Source organism: Saccharomyces cerevisiae, chromosome XII (assembly GCF_000146045.2).
Source record: "Saccharomyces cerevisiae S288C chromosome XII, complete sequence".
NCBI classification, from domain to species: domain Eukaryota; kingdom Fungi; phylum Ascomycota; class Saccharomycetes; order Saccharomycetales; family Saccharomycetaceae; genus Saccharomyces; species Saccharomyces cerevisiae.
The window spans coordinates 1,043,866-1,056,945 of NC_001144.5; the positions used below are offsets into that span (position 1 = coordinate 1,043,866).

The window sequence follows — 13,080 nt, forward strand, 5'->3', positions numbered from 1 at the left end:
CCTTTTAAAAGGGCCTAGACATCTCAGAGACAAAGAACGGTAGCTATTACAAAGGACAGTAAAAGCAAACAGCTTTAAATTAGATCAGAACATAAGAATCCTTAGAAAAGCCCTTTACCTCGGTATATGTAGATGATGTTTCCGATTAATGTTCTACTGTACAAGTGGCTTATATTTGCAGTGACTTTCTTATGGAGCTGTAAAATTTTACTAAGGAAGCTTTTAGGAATAAATATAACATGGATTAACCTGTTTAAACTAGAAATATGCGGTTTATCCTTAGAAGATGGTACCGTCAGGCTAAAATCCGTTCGTTTTGCTGTATTTGAAAGAAAGCTTTTCATCAAGGGTCTACGAATTGATTCCAAGAAATCATCTACTAATGATCTTCATAAAGAATTACCAAGAGAGGAAGAAAGAACTTTTATAGAGACCCCCGAAGATAATGGTGGGGGCTTCATTTCTAAGATTCTTTCATTATCACAATACTGGCTCAATGGGGTCACGATCATTTTGGAAGATACGCAATTAGTCAACAACGATATCACGATTGAAAAATTTGGCTTTTTTCTTTCAATTGATAACTCTAAACATATCAAGTCACTAAGATTTGATTCCTTTTTGAGAAAACTTCTTTGGAATGGCCAGACCATCATTGCTGATGCCATTTTTATAGTGAATACAAACTTACTAATTGGTGAAATTATGAATCCTCTGAAGGATGGACTTCAAGTAGGATTAGATTTAAAACTAGGTGATTTAAATATTCCCATGAATTTATTGAATTTATTTATCAACAAGGAGAACGTTGATTTGATGTCCAATGAAAAACTTCTACAAAGATTGGCAGATACAACAAAGGCGAATGAAGAGCTAAAGGATGAAGATATCGCTAAGATGAAGGATGATCTCGTGTATGCAATGGAAAAATTTGTAGATCGGATAAAGCCATTGAAAGAAATGAACGTCACCGTTGATAAACTTCAAATCAAAGATTTTCCACTCACCAATCATCCAGAACTGCTTGGAATGAACAAATATATCAGTTATAATGTTTTGGTTTCTAATATAAACTTCAATACCAACAGGTTCAGAAATGAGATGCCAGGTTATACGTTAATTTTTGAGGAGCGTGATTCTCCCTTCAAGTTTAGTATTATAATGGCAAGATTTAATATATATTTGAATCTAAATCGAAAACATCAAAGCCACGCCAAACAGTTGAAAATTATTGAAATTCCAAATGTTTCGATATTTGGCGAAACCAATTTGTTCTCTCAAAAATTTCGTCTTTCTAATAACCTACACGCAAAGGAACTAGAGAACGCTATTTTTAACATCAAAGGTAATATATCCTCCTTAACTATTGACATGGATCCAGTAAATATTTCCTTTATCAAATGCTTCCTATCAAACATTAAAGTCTTTACGTCCTCTTGTCCGAAAAACAAGATTTTAAAGGAGAATTCTCATGTAAAGTTCTTAACAAGGCGGAGAGTCCTATTTGACTATTTTAAGTGTTTTTTGCCTCTAATCAATATGAAATTCACCCTGGATGATCCCAAATTTGTTATCAATGATAAAGACGATCTGATCATAGGCAAGTTTTCTGTCTTCATGATAAGCCATCACTCTAAAAGATATACATTGGGTAACAATCTTATGGAAGAAAAAGAAGAGACGCAACACATTTTTTATGAAAGCCATTGGAATGTTGAATTACTAGATATGAAATTACAGCATATTATAAAACATCAAAAATACGAGCATACAATATTAAGGGTGGACAGCATTGCCATAGAAGAAAAAGTTCAACTTTTACCGGATATATTATGTTCTGCAAACGCTGATATCGACACGCTAATGCTAGATTTATCTGAACTTCCAACAATGGTTATGTTGAGTGAATTAGTACACAACTTAGATAGTCAGTTGGCAAATGTCGAAGAGAATTATTTCAAAGAGTTCTATGAAAAGTTCGCATCTAATTTACAAAATATGAAAGCTGAATGTTCTAATATGGCTAAATGTTTGAGACAGAAGGAAATTTTACCAAGCGACTTCATGTTCCAGCAACTACCTGATTTTTTCGATTATATTAAAATCAATATTAGAGACATATCATCCACCCTAGGTGCTAGGTCGGTTTTTATGCCAAGAGATGTTTTCTCTTCCGTTGACTCTCAAAGTTCAAAGGACCTAATTGATGGCAAACTAAGAAAATACTGCAATACAGTCGAAAAATTGCAAATTGCTTTATTTGGTGACAAGACACAATGGCATAACAAAATTGGCTCAAATCACGCTACTATGGTTAGGTCTGGTCAGCTCACAAATTTTAGTAAAGATAATAAACAGAATCCTAACCATAAGTCCAGTATTGCCGATTTAGACGATATATCGACTAGTGATGCGACAGAGGTAAATCATCTTTGGAACATCAACTTACTAGTAAATGATATAACTACGTCAATAATCGGAGAGACACCCGAAGTGAGCGAAGAATTGTCCACTAAAACTGTTTCCAAAGTTTCTAATTTATCAATTAAGCTATTTCCAGACACTGAGTCATTTAGTAGCAATGAAAGCGATTCGAAGATAATTTTGCAAATAAATCACTCCAGAGGAACATCGGTAGTATCACTGATGAGTATCTTTTTGGCCGTCTCAGGAATACACACACTGAACCAAATATTTGGACATTGTATACACCAAAAGATGCGACAGTCTAAAACTAAACAATACTTTCTTGCCCTCTCAGAATCCAAAAAAAAATCATGTATCAAAAGTATAAAATGGGGCCAACTAAAGGAGTTACTCGAAATAAATTTCTCTTCTGAATATATCAGCCAAATAATCGCACTCCCAAATGGCCTTAGAACAAAATTTGAACCAACTTCGACATTTATCACAGTCAAAAACTGTAATACAATTTCAGTTTCAGGTCAGTACTTCAGAATGATGGTAGAATCTCCAACGCAGCCAAACTTTTGGGAGAGAATGATCTGTATCAATGGATTTAAAGTAATGATACACATTGATTTATTAAAACAGCAAATGAAAAAGTTAAACTCTTTACAGAATTGGGAAAAATTACCATCCGCCATAACCTTAGAAAATGATTCATGGCACTTTTCCATACCGCATCATTTCGAGATGTTTAAAATAATAGATTCTATTCCAACTATATTTAAGAGTATTAAACAAATGTTATATTCGTTGAAAACATCAAAAGACGATTTGATAATTTTCCCCCACAAAATAGAGACTCCTTTATCACTGCCAAAGATTAAACTGAAATCTAAAAGGTGGTTATTTAGCATTTCTGATGATCCACTAGAGGCAGAATTGAATACTATCTTTCAGATCGGTTTACAAGAACAACGGGAGAGACTTGCGAAATTACAGGAATTCAATAAACGCATCTCTGAAGATTTGATTAAAAGTCAAAAGAACGCTAAAGAAATGAAGGACGACTTCGAGGCAATTGATAACGCAATACTAAAGCACCGTACAGGATTGTGGGCAAAGGATGGGAAAAAAAGATTGCGTAAATCCGCAACAGATTCTGAAATACCTCTTACCCCAGCAGCTTTGAACATTAATGGAAAGCGTGATGACAGGCCTGATAGAACGCAGTTTATTTCTCCCGAGATTGAAAATGCGTACAATACTTTATTAGCGAACTTCTCCGATTCATGGATTAAAAGGGTGAAAGAATATAAAGTTAAAGAACGTCGTGAGTTCGATAAGAACTTTTCTTTCTTATGGGGTTTCATTGATTATACTAAGCTCCCCAAAGATATTAACAAAAAAGTTTTACCTTTCTCAACAAATCCTTTTTTAATGAATTTGATAATTGAGAATATCGATATTGATATAATAAGGCCTTCATGTGGCATTGAAAATATTCCAAACTTCATTCACGATGTTGGAAAAGGCGTTCCGAAGAATACAGAATATTCGATTATGATTCCGATGCATTTAGATGCGAAATTTAGTGAAGTAAGATGGCATTTGAGAGATTATCCCCTGCCTTTTGTTAGTATACCTCCACTAAGCTCTACACAAAGTAAAGAAACAATACCTATGAGAATTTATGGGGATTTTATGATAACAGAGGATATGCTTCAATCCGACAGAGAGCTTAGAACTTTATTTGTTCCTTTAATACCATCGGTAACTGTTGAAAATACAGATAGATATTACTCGTTGTTCGTGCCCAGAACAATGACTAGCGCTAAGATATTCACCGATCTAAATTTTGAAATAAACTCTAACCATACAACACGAGTAACTTGGGGTGGTTCTTATCAACCAGCCATTCAACAAACAATGCAATGTTTGGATAACTTTTCAAAGCCTCCATTAGATCCTTCTGTTAAACTAGGGTTTTGGGATAAAACAAGATATCTTTTCCATGGAAAGATCAATATAGTTTGGAAAAAGAGGGGAAAATTCGAAATTTCCCTTAAAGGCGCAAAAAGTCCCTATATGCTTGGCGGCGAATCAGCTGGTTTCATAGTTGGTTTTGATGGTAATGTTAACTTAAAATGTAACGAAGATAATGATCCCAAAAAATTTTTATCCTGCAGCGCAGACAAGGTCCATTTCAGCATTCCCAATTATTTTGCAAAGCCGTTACTGGTATGGTCTAGACCTAGTACCAATACAATGTTCATTCCAAACCAGGACGATACGAACATGCAGAGATATGCTTCATTTTACTATTTATTGAACACTACATCAAGTAAAAACGAAAAAGCAGACAAGGAAATTATGGGAAAATCGTTCATTGAAAAGACAGGAATTAAACTATCTGGGGGTATGACACTGGATATGGGTATTCTCTTCGAAAGGTTGGGGCCTAGTTTGAATGAGAGAACTTTTGAGTCCAAAAAGCATTATTTGACTCGTCTATGTAACCCAATTTACGTTCAAGATCTCTCAAAACATGATTCATATGCTGGCTTTAGAAGTGACTTTATACATATGTCTTTCGGGCTATCATCTAACTCAAACTCCGCATATAACGCTATGCAACTAAGTCCCAACGGGTTCAAGGCATTCTTTGTTTGGTGGAAATCATTTTCAGGAAACTTTCCCGTAAGGAGAGGGCCATTATTTGGTCTCCAAAGTATCAGTCCTAAATTTGGTGAACATTTATATACCATTTCTTACCACGCAGATGTCTCACCATTATTCATTAATTACATGTACCACAACGCTGATGCCGATCAAATTTTGCGTAAAAACTACTTAGAAGTTGCCGAATTTGCTGGTTTAAAGGCTAAATCTTCTCATTTTATTATGGATCTTCATCAAAGGAAGGAAGTATTGACTGAATATCAAGCCGGCTTGAACGTCAGAAGGAGAGTTATGAAATTAAAATTTCTGGCTGGTGATGTTGTATGCCAGGACGTGGACATCCGGACTGTAAGTGGTGAGTTCAGTAAATTAAACTACATTGAAGAGAAAGAGGATGCTGAATATGATATTTTTGATAATGATATGTCGTGGCTTGATATAACAGATTTTCAAGATGCATTTTTCATTAACCCTGATAATTATCTTCCAAAAATTAAGATTATGCCATTTGCCTTTTCTCCTCAGTTCGCTTATCAAAAAAGAGCTAGTTATGGTGACAAATACCAAGTTGATCCGAAAACATGCAAGCCAATAACGCCGTTTGATAATCGTGTCTCCCATGGCTGTACACTAGGGCACAATGTTTCTTTACGTACTGACCTAGTTGAGAAACGTGTTACAGTTTTGAAGAAGTTTCGAGAGAAATTGCAGGAGGGTATTAGAAAAAACAAATCAGCCGGTGTATCAGAGGAGAATTTGAATGATTTACTCTCAAAAGCAAATTCTAGTGTGGAAAATGCAGAATTACTACTGAAAGACTTCCAGAAGATATTTAAACAACATGAAGCCGGACAAACAGAACAGCCTTTCCATTTCGACTCTTTAAATCTATTGAAAAACACCAAAAAGACCCTGAAACAATTTGAACATAGATTTTTTATTTTTAACGTACTGTTGAAATGGAACGAGGACGCAAGAAGTGCTATTTTCAAATTTTTTTACTATGCTAACCTATCCAATGAATTTGCTTCTTTAGCAAGTGGCAAGGGCCTAAGGGAATTTGAAGATGTAATAAAGCAAAGAGAAATGACTGATGATACAACGAGTATGGAAGCGATACCAGAAGGAACAGACAAAGCAAACACCACTAAACAATGTCATAGCTGCGATGATACAGAGTTCACCACTGAGAACCTTTTGAATATATTTGAAAAAAATATTACACAACTGTCTTGTGACATCAAAAATAAGATACACCATAAGTTTTTTGTCCAATTTATAACTCCACAAATTCAGTTGACATCCCTGGAAAATCCAGAAGCTTGTGTTTTGGTTTCTTCACCCTTTTTTATGCTAAAGACATTGGAATTTGATGCAAACACTACCAGTAACACGTATATGCAAGATATTTTTTTGAAAAGACATGGCATTCTATTCGGAAACGCCAATGCCTTTTTATTTAATAAAAAGGATTACCAAGAGTTTTTTGAACTATACTTCGGCTCCAGCTCATATGGCCAAGATAAAAAAGAACAGTGGCCACCATGGCTAGGCTTGGAGTTAGGATTCGAACCTTCTGCATTAAAAAAGAAAGCAGTGGTTAGGAATATTTCTGCTCTGCTTCATCATCAGAAATTAGCACCGTTTTCTGCTAAATATGACTCCTTAAAAGATAAAATAGAAGATAATATTTGCGGATACGTTCCTCAAGTTAACGTACAAGTGAATTCTGACGAGTACCTAATGCTGACGAAGATGGCCTTGAAATTATTCCTTTATGTAGAACCCGAAGATGAAGAATTGAAGAAATATATTGAAAAACTAATTATTGGTTACGATATCTATGATACAGCCCAAACTAGAAAATTCGTAAATGATTTACACGATAGTGAACAAATTCTAGCTGTTGTTGAAAAGGAGCTTTTATTCAAAAGAAGCCTATTGGACGACATTGGAAAACTCGATCTATCCAATATTCACAACGAACGCATGCATCAGTTGTTGAGGTTGTATATCTTAAGGAAGGTTTTCACTTCAAATGGAAACAATTACATTAATAGGACTTTAGTATGGAATATCAAGGTTAATGAAACTATCTTGCATTTATTAGACAAAATTGACAAACCATTTTTAGATATTGCCGTTGCAAAGCTAAACTTTCAAAGAATCCAACACACGATGGGATTAAGGAAGAACACTGTAACCGTAAAAATGATGCAAATATTTGACTTAGGCGAAAATGTTAATTATCATTGTATTTTAGGGCCTTTGATAACATCAAGTGGTAATGACACAGTCGGTTTGGCGAGTGATGTTCCGTTAGTTCAAATAACTTGGGATGTTGATAAGCCTGTAGGTGGTATTAAGGTTGTTAAAAACGTTGAGACCACTTTGTCGAGTTTGACGATAAAATTAGAAGAGGACAGACTAAATAAACTTTTTGAGTGGTTATCGTTAAAGGAGTTAATTTACGATGGAAACGGAGATGACGATGATGGAGCTTCCAGTATTTTTGATATGGTGTCATCAGAATCAGAGGAAGGAAAAATTGAGTTTTCAGAAGATATTAGTTCTGATTTCAATGAAATGTTAAAGAGATCAAGTGATTATATGATCGTTGAAGATCTTAAATTGAACAGCTTCAAACTTTGTATCAGTTATAAGGGCAAAGGAAAGATGAGATTGGCTAACGTTACTAACTTTGTTTTCAATTTCCCGACTTTAAGATTGTCCAACCAAACTTTGAGGGTCACAGATCTATTACTTGCCCTTAAAAAAGTGTTAATCAAGGTTTTAATAAAACATACTGGGAGATTTATTGGTAATAAATTGAAAAGAAATTCTAAGGAGAATAAAATTGCTGACGACACTTCACCACTGAAGCAACTCACAACTTATAATTCCTACACGGAGCCTGAAGAACTTCGTTAAAAACATTCAAAAAAAATTTATAGTTTTTCATATCTCTTAATGTAGCATCATACATATCAATATGTTACCATGTTTCAGACCTTTATTGCTGTACTACATTGAAATACCTAGGATTCGAAGAACAAAAAACATCATATAGGTCTTCCATTAGTAATGCCCATTATTTACTTAAAGTAAAAAAAATAATGGTCTCTAGCGGGATCGAACCGCTGATCCCCGCGTTATTAGCACGGTGCCTTAACCAACTGGGCCAAGAGACCATGAAAAGGACGTCAAAACAAGGTCACACGAAAACCATAACCTGTAGTATAAATATAAGACATCTCAAGCACTTGTTATTAATTAGGGAAATAGCTAACAGCATTTGAACGATAACTAAGGCAAACAATCCTCAGTAGTAATCGTTGGAAAAAAGATCTGAGAACTAGGTGAATTTTGTGATAATTGTTAAAATTCCATAGTTGATAAAGGCAATAACATTATGTATGCAGGATATGCTGAAGTTCTTCTCGAGGACATATGAATCCTCAAAGTGGAATCGGTAGTCCTGCACTATAATATTACAATTATTTTTCCTTTCGTTTTATATGCTTACTTATCCTATTACATTATCAATCTTTGCATTTCAGCTTCCATTAAGTCAGATGACTGTTTCTCAATCTTTATGTCGTCTTTTTATACCGCATATGATAATACACTTGTAACATGAACACTGGTCAATAGATGATGATAGGGTTTCGTTCCAACACCATCACGTTATCAATTCTTTCGTGTCAACTCCTCATTTACGTTATACTCTTTACATTGTGTATGGCAGTATACTAGTAGTGAGAATACTAGTCAATAGGTTATAATTGATTTTTATTTTAACAAGTAACATCTTCGGAAAAGCGACTACTATTCAACTAATAATCATCAATTTTTACTTCAAGAAAGCATAATAACGTCTGCATTTATGTGTGAGCAGGACTGAGCGATTCTGAGGGCACTTGTATTCACCAATTTGCAATAGCTGATCTTTACAATCTGCATGTTCCGATAACAAAAATAACTTGTAGGATAAATCCTCAGAGTTACATCGGTGTGTCAGGGAATGAACAGATAAAAGAAATAACGTCGCACTGTAAAGTGAGTAGCAGCAAAATTAAACTATTCGGACATTTTAAAACCCTATCAGTCGCCTTGGATGATAACCTTATTTCAACCACCTATCAATGAAAATGGCTTAAACTTCCCCAATTAAAAAACTCTGCAATAGCGTGTTGATTTCTTCCAGATTGATAGTTTGGTACAATACGGAAGAAACAAGGTCTCTCTCCATTTACATTACGGTAAGCTGTTCTTAATTGAACTTTGAAACATCCAATGGCGGGTAATAATTATAGTATTTTTCTTTTCTATTTTATTTATTTTTTTTTTTTTTTTTGATTTTCTAGAATAATCAATCAATGGTAAATAAACAAAAGTTGCTTCTGTTGTAAAAAATACATCAAAGGGGCTAAAATATCAATATACGTTTCGTTAAGTTCTGCAGAGAGATTTGGACATATCTATTTTTCTCTCAGATATTTGTTATTGCATATTGTGAGTTGACTACTGGTAAGCTTATATTGGAAGTTTCACAAGCATTCTTTTAGGACCTACAGTCGTTGCTCCTCCTGGCTTTTTTTCCCTTTTATTTTTTTCTGTTTTTACTTCCATTTCTTTTGTGATATTAGCTATCCCTGGTTTGGTCCGCAAGTTTATGACAAAAGATATTAGAACAGGCGATTTAGTGTTATGCAAAGTTGGCTCGTTTCCACCTTGGCCAGCTGTAGTATTTCCACAGCGTTTGCTGCGAAACGATGTATATAGAAAGAGAAAATCCAATTGTGTTGCTGTTTGTTTTTTCAACGATCCAACTTATTATTGGGAACAACCCAGTAGATTAAAGGAGCTAGATCAAGACAGCATTCACAATTTCATATTAGAACATAGTAAAAATGCAAACCAAAGGGAATTGGTCAATGCTTATAAGGAAGCAAAAAATTTTGATGATTTCAACGTATTTTTACAAGAAAAGTTTGAAGAAGAAAACAGGTTAAGTGATCTAAAAGCGTTTGAGAAAAGTGAAGGTTCTAAAATCGTTGCCGGAGAAGATCCCTTTGTAGGTCGAACAAAAGTAGTGAATAAAAGAAAAAAAAATTCAATATCCATCAAAGAAGATCCGGAAGATAACCAGAAATCAAATGAAGAAGAAAGCAAACCGAACATCAAACCGTCCAAAAAAAAGAGACCCACAGCTAATTCGGGAGGAAAATCAAACAGTGGCAATAAAAAGAAAGTTAAATTAGACTATTCCAGAAGAGTAGAAATTTCACAGTTATTTCGCCGCAGGATTCAAAGAAATCTAATCCAGAGAGAAACACCTCCTACTGAGCATGAGATCAAGGAAACTCATGAACTATTAAATAGAATATATGAGAATTCTGACACCAAACGGCCCTTTTTTGATTTGAAGGCCCTACGCGAAAGCAAATTACACAAGCTACTGAAAGCAATTGTTAATGATCCTGACTTAGGCGAATTTCACCCACTTTGTAAAGAAATTTTACTGTCCTGGGCAGACCTAATCACAGAACTGAAGAAAGAAAAGTTGCAAGCGCTACCTACGCCTTGATAATAATACTTATTGAATCAATTCAATATATCAACGTTTCAATATCCAATATTGTTTCATTTCATTTCATTTCAAATAAACAGTGTTTTACCGTTTGTTTTGTTTCCCTTCTTTTTTTCATCAAATGGTAATATTAAATTGATTTAATTATCCATCCATAAAAATTGTATTAATAAGTCATACACGTAATGTCACAACAAAATATCAGGCGTACTCTTGTGACGTACCAAAGCGCTTAGAAACGATAAAGGCCCGGGACAGAAATTTAAACGTCACAAGTGGGTGCAGCCCAGTTAACACTAATGTTAACGCACTTCTAGATACCTCATATATATAAATATTATCTAGAATTTCAAATTTGATATTCCTTTTCTATACTGAATAAACGATAAATACGAAGTTCAGAGTGCGAAAATTAGGGTTGCAGGCGTCTGATCTGAAAAACGTATAATTGATAGTGAAAATTATGCAACATTCTGCAAAGGAAAGTAAACCTTAAAAAAACAAATCTCTCAAGCCTTTAAAGATGAAACTCAATGAACAAATACCAAAAGACCTGTTACGCCTGATTAAAAGTTCCAAGTATGTTCATGTGGCGACATGCTCGTCAAATTGTATACCATCTGTTTCGTTGATGCATTACATATTTGTTTCATCCGCGGAAACTTTCCATAAACATGAGTATAGTATAGAAATAGATTGTAATGACTATATTATATTCACAGTGTTCGAGAAATCAGTAACCTTTCGTAATGTCATGAGCAACCCAAACGTTGCATTGCTATTTCACGATTGGATCACAGCTAAAAATTTAACTCTTCGAAAAAAAAGCGTCCATAGTAAAGATGATTTTTCATTTGTTGAGTCAGAGTCTACAAAATTTAACAACTTTTTACGAGATTTGAACCAAAGTGAATTGAATCAAGTGAGCGCTACTATCAATGGTATTGCTGATATTGTGAACCCTAATAGTGAAGAATCTACTTATTATAGGCGGTTGTTATTAACAGTCAATCCAGACGCAGATATTTTTATACTAGGAGAAGATACAGCCATAATAAAGGTAAATATACAAAAAATAAAAGTCTCTGACATGGAAAATAATACTTCTACATACGGCCAAACAGTACAACCAGTTTAACGGAAATATGATGAAAACTATGTGTACTCTAATTATTATATAAAGCATCTATAAAATGAATCATGAGGATTAGGCCGTGATCTTCGCGCTCCATATATGGAGAATACTTTTAATTTCACAGGAGAAATTAAGATAAATAACTTGAAAAGTCCACTGAGATTGGTGAAAGTGTTTCATCCTCTTTTTCAGTTTCCCTTGAACGATAGGGTGGAGTGGGACAGGCGGGAGATATGTTTTCCTGTAACGGCTGCATCTCTGGTATATTTCCATCCCGATTATATGTTTTCATGGGGCTGGAAGTGAATAATGAATTCGTTCTTCTTATTGGAGACGGGGAAAGATCAATTTTCAAGGGCTTAATCTCATCGTTTTCTCTAGCTAGATTAGACATGGTTCTCCTAGATTTGGTGTATGATGGATGAATGTTTGAAGAATCTAGTAAATCCTCCAAAATCCTGTACTTCTCATTTGAGTAATTCAATGCTTCTTGTAATGATTGTAGCTTGCTTTCCAAGGCTTTTATTTTCTCATCTCTTTTCTTAATTTGCCGCTGTAGAAGAATTTCTCTATCTAAGTATAATGATTGATTTCTATCTTTTCCACTCGACCCGTCAGAACTACCACTTCTTAGTTCACTGATCCGTTGCTTATTGTATTTCAACTCCGATATCTTTCTCTTAAAGGCATCACTCCTTAGGATCCTAGATTTGGCTGTATCTGTGTCCATATAAGAAGGTCTTCCCTGGGATCTCTTCTTCAAAATTCTAGTCATGTCGCCACAAACATTTTGCATCTTGCTCATATTTTCATTATCATTGGAAAAAACATCTCTGATTGTCTGGAATATCTTTGTTAACCTTCGTTTGGGTGTTTTCCTCCTGTTAGTACGAATTTTTTCTTCAGTTTTCCTATCTGTCACCTTTCTAGGTCTTTTTAGAACGCTTTTACCCGTAGGACGCATCTGCTTTCTTCTGCTCCTTAAGGCAGATCGTTTTCTCACTTCATCAAGGGACCCGTATTCTCGTTTCCTGCCATCATCTCGTATTCCAAAAAAATCTTTCCACAGTCCCTGTACGGATTTTAGCATATTACCAATGTCTATTATTGTACCTTTCTCTTCAGAGTATCTACTTGTTCATGTTCAGCAATAATTTCATAATTGTTGATGCGCGCATCGTTTCTATACTATGACGCGTCACGAATTGTGCTAGAGTGGCCTCTAATGAAAGTATAAGAGGCGTTGGCGAAGGTCAAGGATAGA

General features: G+C 34.8%; 4 protein-coding genes and 1 non-coding gene across 5 annotated transcripts, besides 1 other annotated feature; 3 read left to right on the forward strand and 2 right to left on the reverse strand.

Moving 5' to 3' along the window:
• Positions 1-132: 132 nt before the first annotated feature.
• FMP27 (Fmp27p) lies at positions 133-8,019 on the forward strand (the record flags this gene model as incomplete). The annotated part of the gene is made up of 1 exon (NM_001182342.1): positions 133-8,019. The coding sequence occupies one exon, from the start codon at positions 133-135 to the stop codon at positions 8,017-8,019; it is 7,887 nt and encodes a 2,628-aa protein (NP_013559.1).
• A 186-nt stretch (positions 8,020-8,205) lies between these two features.
• Positions 8,206-8,279, reverse strand: YNCL0051C. Its single transcript has one exon. It is a non-coding gene; the product is annotated as a tRNA-Ile (tRNA).
• Positions 8,280-8,437: 158 nt separating this feature from the next.
• Positions 8,438-8,767: a long terminal repeat (Ty1 LTR).
• Positions 8,768-9,763: 996 nt separating this feature from the next.
• PDP3 (Pdp3p) lies at positions 9,764-10,678 on the forward strand (the record flags this gene model as incomplete). Its single annotated transcript, NM_001182343.3, has 1 exon — positions 9,764-10,678. The coding sequence occupies one exon, from the start codon at positions 9,764-9,766 to the stop codon at positions 10,676-10,678; it is 915 nt and encodes a 304-aa protein (NP_013560.3).
• Positions 10,679-11,204: 526 nt separating this feature from the next.
• YLR456W (pyridoxal 5'-phosphate synthase) lies at positions 11,205-11,819 on the forward strand (the record flags this gene model as incomplete). Its single annotated transcript, NM_001182344.1, has 1 exon — positions 11,205-11,819. One exon carries the CDS (start codon positions 11,205-11,207, stop codon positions 11,817-11,819), a length of 615 nt encoding a protein of 204 aa, NP_013561.1.
• A 127-nt stretch (positions 11,820-11,946) lies between these two features.
• Positions 11,947-12,906, reverse strand: NBP1 (Nbp1p; the record flags this gene model as incomplete). The annotated part of the gene is made up of 1 exon (NM_001182345.3): positions 11,947-12,906. The coding sequence occupies one exon, from the start codon at positions 12,904-12,906 to the stop codon at positions 11,947-11,949; it is 960 nt and encodes a 319-aa protein (NP_013562.3).
• Positions 12,907-13,080: the final 174 nt, after the last annotated feature.